The sequence below is a fragment of the Crinia signifera genome, chromosome 6 (assembly GCF_055691185.1).
Source record: "Crinia signifera chromosome 6, ASM5569118v1, whole genome shotgun sequence".
In the NCBI taxonomy this organism is placed as follows: domain Eukaryota; kingdom Metazoa; phylum Chordata; class Amphibia; order Anura; family Myobatrachidae; genus Crinia; species Crinia signifera.
Window position 1 is genome coordinate 240,436,219 of NC_139222.1, and position 22,181 is coordinate 240,458,399.

Here is a 22,181-nt window from a genome sequence, read left to right on the forward strand (position 1 = left end):
CCACTTTGGGGACATGGCCAGCACTCTGCCCCCAGTCTCCAGGAATAGACGTTGCGCGCATGTGGGCAGGGAGGACTCCCAACTGCCCCTCCCACTGCAAGACACTGCCATGACTGGGTGGGAAAGTCCCAAAAGAACGGGACTTTCCTGCAAAAATCGGAACAGTTGGGAGGTACGGTATTGGCAATGAAATAGTATGGACTCTTTTAAAGTTCTGCAGGATGTCAGTACAGGTGGTGTAATGGTTATCATTACTGCCTCACAGCACTAGGAGCTTGGGCGTGTGGGGGCTTATATATAGCTGGACATAGTTTGTAACTTGCAGCCAATCACTAAGTCGGTTTTATTTTGAGAAAAAATACATACGTATATTAATTGGAAATACATACGTAAAAGTAGGAACAAAACACCCGTAAAACAGACTAAAATACGTATGGTAACAGAAATACGAATATGCATCGAAATAACAAATCCATTACGACACCATACGCCTTTGGAAAACACGAATTGTAAAAATATGACAGCTTTGTAAATTTGTAAAAAAAAATATGCATACATATTACAAATACGCACACAATGCCAGGCGTAGATAGGCGTAGCCAGAATCCGAATCCGAATTGTATCTAGTCGTATACTTAGTAAATGTCTGCCAATGTCTCTAAAACTTAGAGATAACGTCAATATGTGTGACAAGTACATTTTACCTAAGTTTCTGTTACTGGTGCTCCACAAGGTGACATATCTGACTTGCAAGAGAGCAAAAACAAACATAAAACATCATTTTGGGAAGCATACTTGTAGGAAATATACTGTGTGTGTGTAAAAATGTATAAAATAAATATAGAAAGGGGAAACTATCCCAAAAAAGTGATCAATCTGGTTTATTTCTTCCCCTGAATTGTATAAATACCAAAGAATTGAAATATTAATGAATACATAAAAGGATTGGCTATTATAAAAATGAGCCTGTAGTTCAGGATGGGGAACCTTTGGCCCTCCAGCTGTGGTTAAACTACACATCCCAGTATACCTTGCAACCGTTTTATCATGGCTAAATAGCAAAACTGTAGCAGGGCATGCTGGGATATGTAGTTCAACCTCAGCTGGCGGGCCAAAGGTTCCCCATGCCTGCTGTATTTGAACAAGCCTCATTATTCCCCCTATTTCCAGGGACTGATGGTGCACACACAAGTTCAGGCTTAGATATACTGAAGAGAGACCACTGGAAAAAGCCATACAGTACTTTTTTTTTTTTTAGCGAAGCAAAATGCTAAATTGAACATATAAAATAGTACGTGCAATAATAAATGAGATACAATAAAACAAGAATCAGTGCATTTCCCCGGTAGCTCATTATAATATGCCGACTTGTAAATGGTTCAATATTTGTGATACCTAACATTTAAATATTGGCATAGGTGAAATACAATAACAGAAAAAGGAGAGAAAAAAAGGAGGGGATGTCTGGCACTCATCCTTTGGGTAACACAATTTGGGGATCACAAGCAGGATAAGGGTTTACCACTGGGTCAAATGCATGCTATTAAAAATCTTGGATTGCGTTGATGTTGGCAAAGTTGCGATGAGGCATTCCTATGTACTGAAAAATGAACAAAACCCTTCTCTCTTTATCAAACATGGTCTCAACCCAAGTAATATGGAAGATAAAGGTAAGTTTCCCCTCATATAATTGAACCTTAATGGGGGTTGCATTCTTGTAGAAAGGTATTTTTTTGCCTCTTCACTTATTGCAAGTAATATTTTCTACAACCCGGCGCAAGTCTCGTTCCCCTTGGAAAATGCCCAAAATGACCCAATCAGGAGTAAATGGTACAAAATGAATCAAGTGGGTCTCAGTATCCCCTCTAACCCGCCTCCAAAAGCCCTGATCCACCGGGCAAAGCCATACATTTTTATATAAGTGTGCCCCCAAAGAGAAGTTTTCCCTATAGTTTTACTCTCTTTCAGAGTTTTTTCTTCAAGTTAATCTAAAAAAAATAAGACAGGGACAGAAACAAAAATGTCATAATTTGACCTCCCCTTAAGTTATTTTACAAGTTCCCATGAAGCTATAATTGAAACACTTCTTCTAAGTAACTTAAATATTTACATAAGAAAAAAAGCTAAAACATACTGGAAAAATACACTTCCAATGTTAAATACCGGTAACTTCTTGAGGAGATACAGAAGCTAGTCTGAATGTTTTCTTCAAAGTTATATGAGAGGTCAAGACTAGAATATGTGATCAGGATGAAAGGAAAGCGAAGAGCTTGTTTAAGAGGGTCTGGGGCTTTAAAAATCCACTTCAAAAAGATTTCTTCTTTGTGCAAAATGCCAGAGTCTCGGCAGAAACAGCGCAGAGGGCTGAGGAGAAAGAAGGACAGATAGATACAGTTAAAGCAAAATTCAAACCAGACATACTGTATATGATAAGGTTACGGTGGGCGAAAATGTTAACTGAAACCACCCATTGTACAGAGCCTTTCTGTAGACTACATCTGGCCCAAATACACAGCCTTCTTTGCACATAGTGATTTTTTTGTTCTTTTCAAATATTTCTTGGAGACGGAATCCTAAGATTACCGAGAATCCTCTAACTAGCTCAGATTGGTCCCCTCTGTGATGATGTTTTCCACCAGTAGGTTTACATTAAAAACGTCCATCCATTTACAAAGAAGAGTTTATCCCACTGAAATTGAGAAATATATAAAGATGAATAAAGCATGCAATCATTATTGTTTACATATTTTTTGGGACATTACAGTTCTATTTCCATAAATCCTAGGAAGGGGAGACTCTCAACATAATGATCTGAAAACATGTTGATAGACGTTAATATAGTTACAGTGAGAAAACAATAGTTGGGCAATACCAGCATATGGAGTATCTTACCAGCACCTGAAAGCATACGTAATGGCTCGGGAAGGCTGTGGTTACCATGCACAATGTACTATATATGGTCGCCAGGTCGACGCTATTAAGGTTACTTTCCTGGCCGGTAACAATGTTACAGATTCAAAACAAAGAAAACAAACATAGAGCAATTTCGTCCATTATAATGTGATCTTTCAATTTCTTCAATCACACTCACATTTCACATGAGAATAAACGCATTGAGATTCATCCATAGGGAACACAGAAAATGCTGCAAGAAAATTAAACATAGTTAAAATCGCAGATCACCATTGAAGGTAAAGGTGGACATCACATATTACATGTACTTCACATATTACATGTAGCTTTAATGCGTATTCAGACAATAGTCCTTCCTCAGAAGCATGGGTTCAAAATTTCCATGGGCGCCCTATTAATACCTTCTACAATTGGCTAATCTTTCAATTTTTTCCAGTATCATTAATCACGTGACTGTCCTTGTGAAGTTCGTCAACTGGAAGTGACTCTCCGTGCTATTAGAATGTCCTGCTGAATAATGCATCCGGCATGTCCCGTCACATCCCCTGTGCAAACATACTCCTAACTCCGGGTCTCGTTCTCCCACACTGTAAGCATGTTGTTGGAAGTCCGTCACCGGATTTGACGTTTAACGATTTGCGTTCCAGTTCTCTTCATACTATCAAGTGGGTTTTCATCTTTGATATATCGATGCCAGAGCACCAGGCATGCCCTCAGCTCCCCTCCATGCCATTACCGTATGGTCTTCCCATTATGACACAAATCTCTTCATGTCATACTGGGAAGACCAAAAGGTTTGGCATGGAGGGGAACTGGGGCGGGCCTGGTGCTCTGGTGTGAATGTATCAAAGTTTTCCTGTTCATTTGGAAGAAATCATCTGAGGAATTAGATCTCTTCTGTGAATATCTGAATGATAATAGTTTTAATATTAAATTGGTTTTTAAGAAGAGTAATATTGAGATTGTATATCTAGACTTGTGCATATACAGTATATAGGAAATAAGACACTAAAAACCAGAGTTTGCAGGAAACCAACAGACTCTAACAGCTTAATTGAGAGTCCACACCATGATGATTGGCTTGAGTAAAAATAAATTGTACTGATGCATGTGTTTGCGAAACACAAGTTTTGGAGATACAGTAGGAGAATGTTTTTTGAAAAAAGGTCACACAAAGGAATTGGTTGAAAATGCCCAACAGAAAGTAAAAACTGTGGACAAGAAATAAATTACATGGATAAAAAAGATCCGAGACCAAATAACGATAAAGCTCAATGGTCTTTTATTAGTTGTTTTAATCGGCAAAATAAGGAAATAGAGAAGGTTTTTTAAAATAAATTGGAAGATTTTAAAAAGGATCCCATCATTGGGACCCAATTACCTGAAATACCTGGTTTTATAAATAAAAGGGCCCCATCAATCAAAAGTAAGCTGGTCAAGAGTGCTATTGATATGTGAGAAGTCAAGGTTTTTATAGGTATGGTCTACGTCCATGTATCTGTAAAGTAACAAAGGGTATTAGTAAAACTAAGGAATTCACTGTAAAAGAAAATGTATAAGCCATTAAGGATTTTAATAGTCGTAATTCTAAAAACGTCATATATATGTTTTATAATGCCAATGCAATTTATTTTACATTGGAAAAAAAAGTAGAAGTTTAAAGGTTCGTTTGGCAGAACATGTCAGCAATATTAAGAGAGGTTTAGAAACCCATACGGTTTCTTCACACTTTAAGCAAGTACATAACTCCAATCCTCATTGTATTAAAATGTTTTGTGATATAGAACAAATTAATTCCACTTGGCGGTCTAAAGATATAGAAGTGAGACTAGCCAAGGGAGAGATACGGTGGATTCATATATTAAAAAATGTGTTACCTTATGGGCTAAAAGTGTTTTTTAAATTAAAAAAATTGGTACTTGTGTAGTAACACGGCTCCCACGATGTGCATCGCATAAGAAAAAATCGCATCACATCGCATGCCATCGCATGCGATGTGATGCGATGCAATGCCATTTTTCAAAGAAATCATTGACATGTGTTGAAATCATGTTAAATGCACCCCAAAGGGCATTTGTTACTGTACCACCCCCACTATGAACGCCAACCCGAAGCGTGGCGAGCTCAGCGAGCCCGGGAGGGGCGGCGGTATGCGTCCTACGACCTTTTCATACCCCCACTATCCACATCGGCGTGGAGTTGAGAATAGAAAGTGTGGCGAGCGCAGCGAGCCACCGAGCCCGAAATGTGGCGAGCCCCGCGAGGGGACGCGGATACACAGGTATCCGCGTCCCCTCGCGGGCTTCACAGGTATCCGCGTCCCCTCGCGGGGCTCGGTAGCTCGCTGCTCTCGCCACACTTTCTATTCTCAACTCCACGCCGACGTGGATAGTGGGGTATGAAAAGGTTGTAGGACGCGTACCGCCACCCCTCGCGGGCTCGCTGCGCTCGCCACGCTTCGGGTTGGCGTTGATAGTGGGGGTGGTACAGTGTGAAAAAAGACATTTGGGGTGCATTTAACATGTTTGCTACTAATTTAAATGCATTTGGATGCATTTGTGATCAAAATCGCATGCCATCACATCGCATGGCATGCGATTTTTACAACAAATACATAAAAAACTCGGAAAAATCGCATCGCATCGCATGCCATCGCATGCCACTACATATGGCATGCGATGGGAGCCGTGAAGGTATACAAGTACCAAAAAAAATTTATAGTGAAAATGATGGCCTCTTCTACTTTTATTCATACATGTTTCATTTCTTTATTGTTGTGTCTATGTTTTTATATTATGTTAGTTTAGTGATTTTATGTTTCTTTTAGATATTTATGGATATCTACTGTATTTACCACCATATGGATTACATGGAAAAGGACTATTTCTGCATTCCAAAATGAATGGGTGGAACGCAATCACACCCGACAGTATGAAGATCCGGGTACTCAGAATGCAAATCGTTAAGCCATCACATCCAGTTACGGACTTCCGACAACATGGTCACAGTGTGCGGAATAGGACCTGGAGTTAGGAGTATTTTTGCACATGGGACATCATGTCAGGGAACATGCCGAAAACATTATTGAGCAGGACAGTCTAATAGCACGGAGAGTCACTTCCTGGTGACGAACTGTACGATGACAGTTACATGATTAATGATACTGGAAACAATTGAAAAATTAGCGAAGTATAGGAGGTATTAATAGGGCATCCATAAAAATGATGAACCCATGACTATTAAAGCTGAGTACATCCAGGGCTGCCGAGAGGGGGGGGGGGGGGGGGGGGGGGAGAGTCGGTACTAATTACCCGGGCCCAGGCTTGCTGGAGGGGTTCCACGTTAGAGTGTTTTTTCACCCACTCTATAAAAATAAGGGGCGTGGCCTAATCACGGGAGGTGGCCATGCCCCCAAAATTTTTACCGGTGCCCGGCATACCTCTCGGCTGCCCTGAGTACATCATTACACTGCACACTGCTATCCTGAGGGTGAGGTTCTACCAAGGAGAGCAGAGAGTTATCCAGGACTGGACGCTCCTCTTACTATTTACATCTGGATCCTCCTGGGGATATGTGATGCCCACCTGTACCTTCAATGGTGATATACGATTTCAACCCTTTGAGTGCCAACATTGCTCTGAATGATCCTCCAAATATTTGCTAAAAATGCCAGTGTCGCTCACAGCGACTGTTATTTTAGTACAAATAAATACAAATACGGCCAAATCCATTAATTATAGTTTAGTTAAATATTGCATCCAAAAAAATAATATATGCTGTGAGCGGCGCTGGCATTTTTAACGGATATTTTGAGGATCTCTCAAAGCAACGGTGGCACTAAAAGGGTTTAATTAAAAGGTTTTCACACCTATTTTTACAAATGCACTTTGTACTCAAAAGAGTTAACTATGGTTATTTTTCTTGCAGCATAAGAAGATTCTCTCATACTGCGGGATGTATCAACGCTTACCGTCTCGCGCTGACATCCCGTTTTCGCTTCCGCCGACTGTTCGTGTGATGTATGAATAAAGTTTCGGATTCCTGTTGAACTCCGCCGGGTTGAAATATTGCAGAGTTTCCGGCACGCAAGATCATCCCATTGTAGTGTATTGTAGCTGAAGCGCTGTGTCAGCTTTTCTTGCACATAATTCGCCTTGTATTGCTGGCGAACTGCAGTTGTGACAGTTCAATTATTAAAGTATAATGTATTTCCAGTGTTGTATTTACCTTATGAAAACAGGTTGTGCTGTGGGATGTATTTTACTTGTTGTATGGGAGGCAAGATTGGTTCTTTTTTGGAAGGTGTGAGGCACAGATCATCAGGGCTAGGCAAGAGGCAGTGAGGTGTGAGGCACACTGCCTATTGCCTAGCCCTGATGATCTGTGCCTCACACCTTCCAAAAAAGAACCAATCTTGCCTCCCATACAACAAGTAAAATACATCCCAAAGCACAACCCAATAAGGTAAATACAACACTGGAAATACATTATACTTTAATAATTGAACTGTCACAACTGCAGTTCGCCAGCAATACAATGGATAAGTCAAAAAAAGCTGAGCGCTGCGAGCCGGGGAAACCCAGCCAGCAGCAGGACGCATCTGCGCATGCGCACAAAAACAAAAAAACGAAAAGATTTCGACGGAGGTCTGCATTACCGCAGACCTAAGAACAGAGGGAAAAAATCATACATAACGCGGAAAACTCCGCAAAAAGCCAGCGAAAACACCACGAAAAAAGGACTCCACTTCACTACAGAAATGCGAGTATTGATACTGTACATCCCGCTCTTGGAGAGAACAGCACTGTGTTGATCCCTATGGATGGATCTCAATACATTGAAATATGTGTGCGATTGCAGAAAGTAAAAGATCACATTATATCAGGCTTGCCTACCCTCCTGGAATGGCCGGAAGTCTCCCGAAAATTGGGTCCCCAGCCCCCCCCCCCCCCCGGATGGTGGGCAAGTCTCCCGCAATTTTCTCGGAGCCCAGGCAACCCCCTTCCCCGCAACTACAACTGCTGGAATTTGCGCTGTACGGGGGGAGGGGCAGGGCTTAAATGGAGTAAATCGCTGCATTTAAGCAACACCCCCTCTTTGCAGACCCGCTAATCACAGCGTTTTGTGGAATGGGGCGTGGCTTTATGACATCAGCCCCCCCTGCATCCCTAACCAGGAGAGGAAATTTAAAAGGTAGGCAACTATGCATTATAGTTGATGAAATAATGCTTTCCACTCTAGCAAGAATTATGCTTTTCTCTTGGATTTAAAATCGGTAGTCTAGGTGAATAAGTATACAAATTCAATTCTGTAAAATAGTAAGCAGGGAGGCTCTAATGAACAAAATGCAGAGATAAAATAATTATTTATACATATTTCAGCAGGAATGCAGTGTCAGCAATTAGATGTTTGGTTCCTATTGTATGCTTATGGCAAGATAGGGCAGAATAAATGAGGGCAATTCCACAGGGTGTCTCCCATTAGAATTGTGTGGGTGGGAAGGTTACTCAGGAAAATAATTCATATTTTCCTCAGCACAGGGCAAAGAGCCATGGCTCACACAGCTTACACACCTACATCACACAATGGTGACCTCATAGTCACAGCTTTCTAATTGTAGCACCATGCACTCTGTAACTTGGTGCTCATTCACAAAAAAAGCAAAATTAGTCAGTTTCCAAAAGTAGAAACAAGACGTTATAATGTTTTATATACATATTCTGTATGTACACACATGCACACACATAAATATAGCTGTAGTGGAGGCATTGGTGCAAGTTTGTCCCAAGATAAATATTGGTGCCCCCCACACACACCACCTAATATAAATATATGCATGTGTGCAAAAATTATGTTTAGAATAAAAAGAGTAAGACGTATATTGTCGTGCTAGAACGGGGAGTCAGCCACTGAAGTCATATCGCCAGCTTTCTATTAACTGATTCAAACTTGTACGAAAGGTGCCCCATTGGGAGCAAAAGCCCGGCGGCAGATGACTCCATTGTCTCCCAGAGTTACGACTTGGCTGGAGGACTTGAGCAGTCATAGGATTTGATGTAAGTGTAGAGGACAGGATGGATGGCTGTGGCTTCTGACCAATCAGGTGCAAATTCACAGTTGTGTGATCAGGTTTGAATAACCAACAAATAGTGACCTATTTCATTCTGACCCCAGCATTTTACACCCAGTTCTGCATACAGCATTCAAAACCAAAACACTTCATCCAGATGTTAAATGAAACAGTCCACTGACTCCCAAGTATCTGATGGTTAGCAGGAATGAAAATGGAAACTGAAGGACTACCTAAGTGCACTCGTCTTAAAGTGGAAAATGCTTGAAGGATGATCATAAAAAAATAATAGAATAACATTTATAACAAATCAAATGAGTCAAAAGTGGCAGCCATTTTACAGCATTGTAGACATCAATCAAAGTAGCAAAGACATTAACAACATGATTATATTTCTGCTACAGGTAGTTTATTATTTTATATATATATACACAAATAAATAAAATAGACTCCTCATATTGAAAACTGCTTTGCCTTTTTAAAAACACCTTCCACCATATTTTGCACAACTTTGCCTAATACTATGAGTAAGGGCATGGCTGAGGGTGTCATGAACCACAATTACGATCAAGAACAACAGTGGAGCAAGTATTACTGATGACAGGAACACAAAAGCAAAAAACAGATTTCATGTTTTGAGATTCATATGATCTCCTACAGAAAGCACATTTTGGGGTTCACCGTGGATTTCTTTTAAATGTCATTTTTCACATCTTAAAAGATTGCAGTGACTGTACTTTGCTGTAAGTCAAGTGTGCTAGTGCTCAGGCTCCATGTTGCTACTCCTTCAGGGAGGCTTCATTCCTATTACCAAGATGGCCACCAAGGCTACTATTGAGCAGGTGTGGCGACATCTTGAGACTGTAGACTATAACATAGAACTATAGAATTTGGCAGCAGATAAGAACCACTTGGCCAGGGCAAGCCCTGTCAGTGCCCCAGGCGACCAACCCCTGCCCCCGCCCTCCCCTGCTCACCTGCTCTGACCCAGTCCACAGAGGAGGCTCACGGGGGGGGAAGGGGCCCCACCTGACGATTTCCTCGCTCCAGGGGGGGGGTGCGCGCCTCTCTACGGCTGACTAGCAGGGGGTGTGCAGCGGCACCTGCCGTGGATTGCCGCTAACTAGCTCCAGGGGGGGGGGGCGGTGTGCAGGCGCTACCCCCGCCGAAGATTTACGCTGACGATCAGCACAGGGGGGGAGGGCAGCGAGTTTAACAATGCTCCACGGGCAGGATCCAGGCAGGGGGGGTGAGGACGGGGGGCGTACGGCACTGCTCCCTGCTGGTACGAACTACTGGGTGCCGTACTTGGCAGCTGCTGCAGCTTTCATCTTCCTGCTCTCCTGCAGCTCATTACCACCCTCCAGTGGCCGGCGCACTAGGCAAATGCCTAAAGCTGCCTAGTGGTGGCGCCGGTCCAGCACTTGGTCCATCTAGGCTGCCCTGAATACATGAACATGGGGACACACACACATACACACTAGGGTTAATTTTTTATCGGGAGCCATTTAAGATACAAGTGTCATTTTGGACTGTGGGAGGAAACCGAGTAACCGAAGGAAAGCAACGTAGACACAGGGAATATATATATATATAAACTCCACACCAAACCATGCTGGGAATTAAACCAATGAGAAAGTAATGTTAACCGTTACACTATCCGAGAACTGTGATTTCCTTCTGATTTAACCAATGTTCCAGCACCTTGCATCACTACCTGGTACCTACATGCACTCATTGGCTGCTGTGTCTAAATAACGACCTGCTCCGCTCAAGATTCACTCCATATACCAGTGTGGGTATAACAGTGTGCACAGCTGTACCTGCTATGTCTTCAAGGAAACCAACCACTGGCAAGTAACTGGGCTGTTTGTAATTGTAAGGCATTCTCTGGTGTGTACATAAACTCTGCTACATCCTCAAGTTGTGCACATACAGTATATTTCCATCAGACTTTTGTTATTAGGCAGATGGATGCCTTGTGCACTATACTGTATGGAAGCATGTTTTGTGGGTAAAGTAAATGTAATGTAATTAAATGTTACATTATAATTGTAAAAATGGGACACATGGCGTAAAGTGCTTTCAGGAATTCACTTTTAGTCTCCGAAGAGCTATAATCAGGATAAAATTTAGTTGCAATTAATTGAAACGAGTCTGAAATGGTTTACTTTTGATGGGCAGAACATATTTGCATTTGACAAAGAGATACAGACATACACTGTAACTTATAGGTCCATAGAAAACGTAGCTGCACACAGGCATTGCACAAGAGCTATGCGCATACAGTTGTAAGGGGAATATATTTATTAAAGCAATGTTACTAATGTTTCAAGTGTTCTCCTGATGTATTAATGAGCTACAAGTCAGAGCAGCCCCATGCATCCTTAGAGAGTATCTTCTGGGAGAGACCTCTTTATTCTGCCAGGCTCCCATAGAAGTACTAATAAGCTGCTTCCCATTTTGATTTTAATTCTCAAATACGTTGAGGGACTACATAAAAAAGGGGTACTCCAGTTTTCTCCCACAGTCCGATAGTATACAATGTTTCTATAACCTTCCCTCAGGGTAATACATTGTAGTAAATTAAATAAGTATTAAATTGGTGAATAAGGGGTCTGGGAGAGGATTTCTTTCAATAAAAGCTGCCTGGGTGCTGTACAGCTCAGTAAATATATGTTCCCCATGTCCATGATCCCCCATCAGGATACATCTAGTGTATATCTGTACATGTCCTATATCTGTACTGTTTCTTCCTGCTACCTATCTGGCTGGTGCAATCACCAAGTGGCGCTGCTAAATGGCTGCCTGGGTGCTGTACAGCTCAGTAAATGTATGTTCCCCTTGTCCATGTCCCCCATCAGGATACATCTAGTGTATATCTGTACATGTCCTATATCTGTACTGTTTCTTCCTGCTACCTATCTGGCTGGTGCAATCACCAAGTGGCGCTGCTAAATGGCTGCCTGGGTGCTGTACAGCTCAGTAAATGTATGTTCCCCTTGTCCATGTCCCCCATCAGGATACATCTAGTGTATATCTGTACATGTCCTATATCTGTACTGTTTCTTCCTGCTACCTATCTGGCTGGTGCAATCACCAAGTGGCGCTGCTAAATGGCTGCCTGGGTGCTGTACAGCTCAGTAAATGTATGTTCCTTATGTCCATGTCCCTCATCAGGATAAATGTAGTGCATATCTGATCGTGTTATACAGTATATATATATGGGTGTGGTATAGGGTTCCGACAGTCGGGATCCCGACAGTCATTAGCCCGACGTCATGATCCCGACTGGCCGGACTCAGACAGCATGGCGAGCGCAACAAAGCCCCTTGTGGGCACGGTGGCTCGCTATGCTTGCCACCTATTCTATTCTCCCTTTATGGGGGTTGTGGACCCCCACGAGGGAGAATAGCCGGTGGCCGTCGGGAACCCATCTGTCGGTGTTTTAACAGTCGGGATCCCGACAATGGGTAAATGAGTGTCAGGATCCCGTCCGGCACCCTGTACTGTGACTGTTTTTTTACGTGTTACCACCCTGGCTGTTGCATAGGAATCCAACCAAATTCCTAGTATAAGTAAGTATACCTGGCCAATAAAGCTGATTCTGATGTTTACAGTCAGTATGTATGTGTGTGATGTCATTATAATATTAATTCCTTTAGAGCACAGTCTTCTAGTGCATCTTGTCTACTTTGTATTGTTACTAAGACACATCCCCCTACTCCACCCCCCCCCCCCCCCCCAAACAAAAAATGTGCAAAAAGACACCGGACACTAGCAAAGTCTCATGGGACCTGGTGCTCTTGGATCAGCTGAGACTGCAGCAATGATGTATGAGGAAACATCTGTAGGTCTCAATCATTGAAGAGCATCAGGGAATGGGTAATGTTCTGCATGCTGTATACAAAGGAAAGAAATATTGACCATAAAGCATGTCTGATCCCAATTGGCTCATTCACATGCCCCTCTATTGACTCAGATCCATGTCCCTTTAATTCCTGAATCACACTAAGCAAATGTTGGGAGATATACAGGTTACTAAAGCTCTCTACCTACCATTACCAGACATGCTTATTGATCCACCACATAAATGAATATATGTGCGACTGAAGTACAGAACTAAATTAGGCCAATAAATGCTCTCTATTTGACCTCCAGGTGGTTATCAGGCTTTATCTAGTATGCTTACATAACATGTTCTCCCTTGTTGAGTTCTCCATCCTCTCATCCAACCGTACTCAAATCCCCCCCCCCCCCCCATGTGTTCCATGTCGCTCCCAATTTAACACTCTGTTTCATCCTGTTGAGTCTCCTACTCCCACAGATAGATTTCAAATGAAACGCAGATCTCGGCATCACAAACTGTAATGCCATGAAAACTGTTTTCTATGAGTGCCAGGCTTTTAACTCCCTGCTAAATTTTCCCCATATGGACAGTTTCCCCCTAATCCATGGGATCTGGAGACATTTGTGCAGGATGGAGCAGAACAAAAAGCAGAGAATGTAAACAGCGGAATGCAGGAGGGGAGCTCATGTCGAGAATCCCTCTGGTTTCTATTGTCGATGGACATATTGAAAATAGACACTTCCATCTTCCGAAGAGAACTGGCAAAGGTGACGTCTCATATGGCACAGGACGTAGCTAATGAAAGCATCATGATGGCAAATATTAAGGCCATCAATGCCTCTGGAAATGGAAATTTGTCATTGAATAAAAATAAATACTTTTGGGGGCTTCTCTGTAGCACGTTTCTGTAACAATTCTGTTTTATCGCAATGATATGCAAGTACAATATGGCATTTGGTGATCTATTTTTACTTTTGTCATCACACAACAACCGTAATGGTTGGTTTATGTGGGAACAGTGTTCCAATGCAGTAAGTTGGGCGGTACTTATTTCCTAGCACGGCCACAATCGTTGGGATCGTGTACCTTTAACTTAAGGTACACGATCCCCGCGATGGACCCGATTTCCTTTGAAATCAGGTCCATTTTGCCGGCAAAGGAAAAATCGGGGGCATCGCGTCGGTCGGGACCATTAACATTGGTCCCGACGCGACCGACGCGATGCCCCCGATTTTGCCATAGGCTTCAAGGTTAAAATATTTTTTAACATTGAAATCGTGAGCATCGCGTCGGTCTTGTGCCATTATAATGGCACAAGATGAGATGGACTTGATTAAGTCCATCTCACATAGGAAAAAATGTGAAAAATGTGAAATGGGCCAATATGACCCATTTCACATTATATATGCGTCCTCTGACCTTTTCATTCCCCTACTATCCACGATGGCGTGGAGTTGAGAAAATATAGTGTGGCGAGCGCAGCGTGGCGAGCGCAGCGAGGGGACGCGTATACTTGTGAAGTTATGCGCTCGCCACACTATATATTCTCATCTCCAAGCCGACGTGGATAGTAGGGAAATGAAAAGGTCGGAGGACGCGCACCGCCACCCCTTGCGGGCTCGCTGCGCTCGACACGCTTCGGGTTGGCGTCTATCGTGGGATGGGGTTTACGTTGTAAAATTTGGGGGTCTAGGGAATATTTTACATTGAATCCAATGTAAAATCGGGTCCCAGGAACCCTATTCACATTTGATTCAATTAAAAAATCGGGTCGGTCGCGTCGATCGCATCGCATGCGACCAATTCGCATTCGATGCGATCGACGCAATTTTTCCGACACGACCACCCCGATGGAAATCGGTGTGGCCGTGCTAGGAAACAAGTACCAGTTGGGCAAAGGAAATAGGCCAGATGGTCGACAGTCATAAAACGAAAGGGTCAACAGTGTCAAACAGAGACAGCTAAATGGTTGACTTGGACTTAGGTGGACAACATGCAAATGTTCGACACAGAAAGGTTGACATGGGGAGGGTTTGGATGCGCGAGGGGATGGTTGTTGTTATTATTATTATTACATTTTATTTATAAGGCACGACAAATGGTTTTCAGCGCCGTACAGGTGGAACACATTACAACACGTTTGAAGAGAAAAGAAGAACTCTTTTTGTTGGGGCACTCTCAAAATAATTGTTTTATGAAAACCCTATATTTAATTTATACTGTAGTTCATAAAGGGTAACATATACTCCTTTGGAATGTTTCCTGTTGGGTTCATACATTGATGTTCCGAAGTGATGAAATCATAATAGAATTGTATTATTGTCTCCTTATAAATGTGTAAACATCTGAATTGTGTATCTGGAGGAGGGGAAGATGATGGACAGGAGGGTTCTGCTCCAAGGAGCTTACAGTCTAAATGGAGGAGGTTACGATTAAAATAACAAAAAATGTATCAACTTTTTTGTGTTGACCATTTGCATGCTGAGCGTTTGACCCTGTTAAATGATGTCCGTGTCAGTTATTTGACCAGATGACCTTTTGACTTTGTCGGCCCTCATATGCGTTTTCTGTCGCTAATTCCCTTTGTCATTGCGTAATGCCTACGGTACGCATACATAGCCGTTCGAAAATAGCTTGATTTACAAATTCTGTAATTAGGTCAGAAATGGGCACAGCAGGTCCCGTTAATACGTCTACCCCTTTAAGACTACAGAGAAACACACAAAAAATATACCCCTTAAGCATAGAGTATACATCACATATTCTTACTGTACGCATAGGTGTGCGCACATTGAGTGTTAGGGGTGCACAGGCACCCCCTAATGCTGTGTCCACCCTTATGAACACCTCCCTGCCACTAGCAATACCAGCAATACCCTTTTACCAAATACTTTTGTTTTTTATAACTGTAATCAATTAAAAGAAGTGCCCATCATTCAATTATGTTTTGCATTATTAATTGTACTAGACCATTGTCATATCACTAAATACCTGCATCATCCATATATGTTTGTGACTTTATTTGCATGTACTGTTACACAGAGTAATTAGAACTGAAATAGGCCGGAGATTATGGTGTGGTGGAGAGATGTTTTATATAGTAGCTAGTGCCAATAGATGATGGTAGTAACGCCCGATTGGTGATGTTAGACACACCCAATAGGTGGTGCTAGACACACCCCTTTGATGGCGCACCCCCTAATAAAATGTGCTGGCACGCCTATGTACATACCTGCGTCATTCATGTATGTTTCTGACTTAATTTGCATGTTCTGTTACACAGAATAATTAGAAGATTAAAACTGAACTAGGCAGAAGATTATGGTGTGGCTGAGAGGTGTTTTATATTGTAGCGAGTGCCAATAGCTGATGGTAGACACGTCTGATTGGTGGTTTTAGACACACCCAATGGGCGTCTAAGACACCCCCTAATGAAATGTGCACCCCCTAATGAAATGTGCTGCGCACGCCTATGACTGTACGTTCTAATGACATATTATTTAACATTAAAATCATGGTGAATGCGGAAAATACAAATATTGCTGTGACTTATGTTGAATGTTGGGGATACTTCTGTTGCCTATACTTTGGTTGTGATCACTCTTTTGTAACACACCAATGTTAAAATAATGTTATAAATAACACCAGGAACATGAAGTGGGACATATGATAGGACAAGATGAAGAGAAAACCATTCTTTGTGGAAACAGACCTGATTACTAATGCTGATGTATAATAATAAATATATAGTACTTCCCTTGTATTGTATGCTGAGGTACTGTATTTGACATTTATTTCACAATAGTTGCTAATGTAATTGAAACGATTGACATTTTCTACATGGTCATTATACTATTAGCCTCACCTTCAATTACAGCAGACCCAACTTTTGCCATAGTCCAATCCCTTCGTTTTCACAACAACTTGCCGTCTTTTCTTGCAACAAACTATGGGCCCAATTCAGTCCTGACTGCAAAATTAGGACATTTTCACATGCTAAATATCTCTGATCCCCCAACGGATCACTGATCAGTGCACACCCAAAAGTTGTAGATCTATTACATATATACATACACATATATACATACACGTACCATATTACTTTTCTCTTTTATGTAAGGGGGCGGGGCACCAAACTCTGAAGGTAGCCATAAACTACTGCAAGAAGTCACAGCAGTGTATGGCCATCCAATCCACCTTGAGCTGCCCGGGCGGCAGGATCACATGCGATCCATTGCATGCAGTCTTTCTGCAATCCCATGTCCTGCCACCGGAACCTGACCAAGTCGGAGGTCAGATGGGCAGGAGTCTGACCTCTGACTTGGATCAAATGTCATACACATGCGAATTGAGACAATTTCAACTGATTTCTTGTCCCAATCTATCAGAATCCAGAGAAATCGGGCCAAAATCACATAATGTATGGAGGCCTTATCTTGCCTCCAGGCCAGGGCTGCCCCCAGGAATTTTGGGGCCCGGGACTGATTACCGCCTGACTCAGCAGGTTCCGAAGCACAGCCTGGCTTCTTCAATGCAGGATGCTGGTGGCCAATTAAAATGCAGCACCAGCGGGTGAGTCAATCAGAGCGGTACGATTGGCTAACGGTACACGAGCTCTGATTGGCTCAAAAGCCAGTGCAGCATTTTAATTGGCAGTCAGCTTCCTGGATTGACCTGCTGAGGACCGAGCGCAGCGCAGGCAGCACACAGCCCAGGGTTACTGTGGGCAAAAGGAGCTGCCTGGGCCCATCCAGAGTCTGGGGCCCGGGCAGCTGTACCCACAGCACCTCCCTGTCGGTGACCCTGCTCCAGGCAACTGGGGTGTACTTAAGCCCCTGGTAAGTGCAGTAACATAACCACACTGTACAGTCATTTTACATTCTTGCAGGAAACATAAATCATAGCATAATTATACAATTCAGTACGGACTTACAGCCATGTGTCATTGGAGGCAGTTCTGACAGGTAAAGTCGAGAGAGTCATTGGTGAAATCCTCTTTTTCCTGGACATTTTCTTTAAAACTGAAAACAGGATTCAATTACAAAATAAAAAAAAAGAGTTTTACAATTGTAGCTTATATTCAATTCTGCGGTAAAAAATAAAGACAGCAGGCTCACCATTCCCAATTATTTCTGGACTGTTAAAACTGCATGGGGCTCACCTCATGGTATCAACTTTTGGGCAATAGATGTCCTGTCATGCTCTGAGCTCTTCTCTTTTTTACATTATTATTATTATTATTATCATAGTTTTATTTATAAGGCACCACAAGTGAGTACAGGTAAAATGAATGCCACAATTCAATACATTCAACTCTATTCTTCTTCTCTCGCCTACTTCTCCTTTGTTTATTGGGTGGATCTGTTCATGGATCGATCGAGGACTCTGGGCATTCAAATTCTTTTCTCATTTTGTTATCTCATTATGGTTTATGTTTTTTATTATTCTTTTTTTATTGTTCACCATATCATTATTATACTTAATTTTATGACTGTCTGCCGGCGGTTTTATGGGGCATGCCCCTTTCCATATTTTGATTTTGCGGCCAATATATTTGGTTTGTGACTATTAGGGCCGTGAACTGTTATTATTTGATTTTATGTTTTTGTCTGATGGTATGAAGGGAACATGTAGACAATTGTTTGTACCTCCTATGTGTATTCTCAACTGAACAATGTTTTACTTTATAAACTTTATTGTTTCGGTTCAACAAACAACAAGACGGATAAGCTAACAAGGGAGCACCGGTGTGCCATGGTTTCGGGCATCAGAAGCCAATAAAGTAAGTTTCTGTAAAGTCATATATGAAATACTACAGACCTGATGGAAAGCTTTCATTTTTGTGGTAGAAGAACCCAATGGTGCCTCCCAGGAGCCAGCTCCTAAAGCTGCCTAGTGATAGCTCTGGTCCTGGTTGATGTTTCATCTCACTCCATTCCTTGTGACATACTGTACAGTATCTAGACTTCCTTTATTAATTTTGTAGATAGTCTAGAACTAAAGAGCAATTTAGTTTACAATAACAAACTGATCCAAATACGCAACCCGTAAAGGAGGACGGTTGTACCAAGCTGCCTTTTTTTAAATGATTTTTCTATTTATCAAAATGTGTCCATATTGTAAATGAAGGGATATCAGTGGGTAAACAAGGGTTGGATGCTTCAAGCATTGTATTTTGCATGTGATGCCCCCCACCACTCATCGCAGGCGTATAGAAGGGATTTGATTGGATCCCTCTCAGTGCACATTGTGAATAGAAGTCTATGGGTTTCTATTAGGCAGATCCAAGCTCCAGAATTACATTCTAGAGCAGGGGTGGCCAAACCTGTCCTCAAGATCTACCAACGGTGCATGTTTTCCAGGCAACCTGTGGATCTATAGTAGGAATGAATGCAGCAGGTTTTAAAATGTGACAGTTAGTAATGACTACAGCTGTGCACCAGCTAGGTAACCTGGAAAACGTGGACCATTGGTAGATCTCGAGGACCGGTTTGGCCACCCCTGTTCTAGAGCATGGTGCATATGAGAAATGTCAGAAATCTGAAAACAGCATTTATATACGTGTGTCCGCATTTTATCTTTGATAAATCCAGCCACATATAATCATCATTGGGAAATGTCTATAAATCTATTTAGAAGATGACGTCATCGGCCTATGTGTGACCTACTTCCAAACCCCCAATATGTAATGAACATGATCCAACTGATTGGATCAAACACCATAGAGTCTTGTACAATTTGATCACCCATCTATGTGGCCCTATCGGGCTGAATGTGCTGGGACTGGTGAACATTTCCCTACTGTAACATAAACTATGCAGCTTTTGAATACTGAACTTAAGGCCAGATTCAGACCAGCGATCCTTACAAGCCGCCCTGCCAGAGTGTCTCCCCTCCGATTGTGTTCACAGCCATGCACACACTTACCATAGAATGAATTCCCACATGCAGAAGCGATAAACATGGGGAGATCAAGGCTGCTGATAACGTCAGCAGCCGTCCCTCCCAATGGCCGGGCACCACCTGCTTTTTACGGGACTCCCAAAAAATTCTAAGGTGCAACCCACAGTGACCACCAATGCTATTCACTTATCTATTCACTTGCGGTCAGCCAGCGATGACAAGCCATGACCCCACGCATGCAGTCCTACGAATAGGTCTGAATTGGGACCATATTTACAAAGGAACCTTTACCAAATGCATTTGGCAGCTAATACAATGAAAAAAGCATTCATAACACCTTTATCTACATTATGGACATTGATACATTCATAATACTGTAGTGCCATCTGGTGCAGCAGACAGAGGGTTAATGCTCAGGACTCAGGGCCAGAGTATTCCGCAGCACTGTTAATAGTCGGCTCTCAGGTTCCGTTTCCATCTCTCCTGCAAACCACAGTTGGAGATGTCGCCCTGTATTTGTCTTTCGCTAACCACAGAGCCGATGAAAATTCCTGGAAACTTAAACAAGGGCAATGTGTTTGTAATTATGGATTTCTTTCACCGGTACTGCAATGGAGGGTCCTTCGTCACTGAGCACAGGGCTGGAAAGCAGCACAGACCTACAGGTCCACCAAGCCTGAATGTGACACAGCAGGTTAGCACTGTCGCACAGTCACATGTTATTCCTGCTACATATCAGAGCAAACGTTTCATAGGATCCTTAAGAGTCTTTGTACAAGCTTGGCACACACTGGGAGCAACAATCTGCTCAGCAGAAAGCCGGTGGATTTATATCTATGGTAAATCCAGTAATGTTTGGAGAATAAAGACAGATGAAAGGACTGTATGCACATGGCAGAATGTATTACCGATAAATACACAAAGACAGCTACAGAAGGTATAAGATTGGAAAATAAAATCCATGCTAAATTCCAAAGGATAATGTAACTCTTGTGGTGGCGTCATGAGGATGCCAACTGCAGGATAGAGATTTAAGGTCCAGAGGTCAATCGAAAATGTCTGGGAATCAATTCATACCTTTGTGTTGGAAGAATCAGTCCCGGTCCTTGCATTGGTACAGTACTTAGGGGCTGGTTCAGAGGTGGACGCTACAGAACAGCTGCTGAGCCTTTGAGGTGCAGTCTTTTTTGCTGCTGCCGTTTCTGTCTTTTGCCGTATTCCATTGCGATGATATGCTAATATGGGCAACAGCTAACCTGAGCATAGCTACGGCCATAGGCAGGCTCGTATGATTTTTGTACGACAGCATATAATTGCTGATACATCGGAAACATCACCACAAATTGGGTCACGTTGGAGAATCTGAGTGCCTCTGTAGACAAACAGGCTGAGCTGCTCTCCTGGGTCGCAGGTGAGATCACAACTGGTAATTTAAGCACCTCCAGAAAATGCCATCTCAACGACCATGATATGACCACTCCCCATTAGCACCCCTAAATGCTGCCTTCCTGTCACTCACTTTGCAACTCATTCCTTTGTGCGACCACATTCGCAATTCCCTCGTTGAGTGTGCGCACTGCGGCTCAGGCACATATGCTGGGGGGAGGCTAGGGGCACAGTGGTACTGGAGAAAGATAGAGCTGGGAAGCTGTAATGGCAGCCAAAATATAAAGAAGAGAGAAGTAGTGCACTGGCTGGAGGGAAACTGTGGGGGCTAGTCACTGGAGAGGGACACTGTGGGAACTGCAATGACACTCTGGGGGGGTGGGGCTGCAGAGGCACTGTGGTCTTTTGAGACAGAAGTGGGTCTGTTCCTACATTGCCCTCAGATTGGCAGTTCTTCTTATTGGGGGAATAGATGTAAAGAATCTTCGTACTAATTACCACTCCATTTGAAGGTGTCCAGACCTGATAAGCATGAATCCTCACGTTCTCTAGCAGATGAATTAGGGTATGATGCAAGTCTCAAAGGCCATTTGGAGGTGTTTGTATCCAATGGTGTTAGTGAGTCCACACTATTGATGTGGCCACTGTGGGGTGTGCAATTGCCCAATGGTCACTGGAGATAACTCTTTTTATGAGTTACCATTCATCTGTGGAGACAGATGAATAAGGTGGTAAAAAAGAAGGGGAGAGGGTTCCCCAAGTGTGGGGAGGGCTGGCTCAACATGAGTTGAGGAAATGAGGCTGAATAAAAAGATCTGGCAGGAAGTGGGCAGCACGGATGGTGTAATGGTTGTCATTACTGCCGCACAGTGCTGAGGTCATGGGTTGGATTCCCTAAGTGTGTGGAGTTTGTATATTCTCCCCCTGCGTGTGTGATTTCCTCCCACAATCTAAAAATATAATGTTCGGTTAATTGGCTCCCAATAAAATGAACCCTAGAATGTCTGTGTGTGCATGTACATCATGTGGTAGGGAATATAGATTGTAAGCACTACTGGG

At 42.7% G+C, this 22,181-nt stretch overlaps 1 protein-coding gene across 1 annotated transcript; it reads right to left on the bottom strand.

The window, feature by feature from the left end:
- Nucleotides 1–207: 207 nt before the first annotated feature.
- Nucleotides 208–20,554, bottom strand: LOC146009112 (uncharacterized). The gene is made up of 3 exons (XM_083149172.1): nucleotides 18,654–20,554; nucleotides 17,767–17,854; nucleotides 208–2,364 (listed from the first exon to the last, which is right to left on the bottom strand). Exons 1-3 carry the CDS (start codon nucleotides 18,757–18,759, stop codon nucleotides 2,124–2,126), a joined length of 435 nt encoding a protein of 144 aa, XP_083005298.1. The 5' UTR covers nucleotides 18,760–20,554; the 3' UTR covers nucleotides 208–2,123.
- Nucleotides 20,555–22,181: the final 1,627 nt, after the last annotated feature.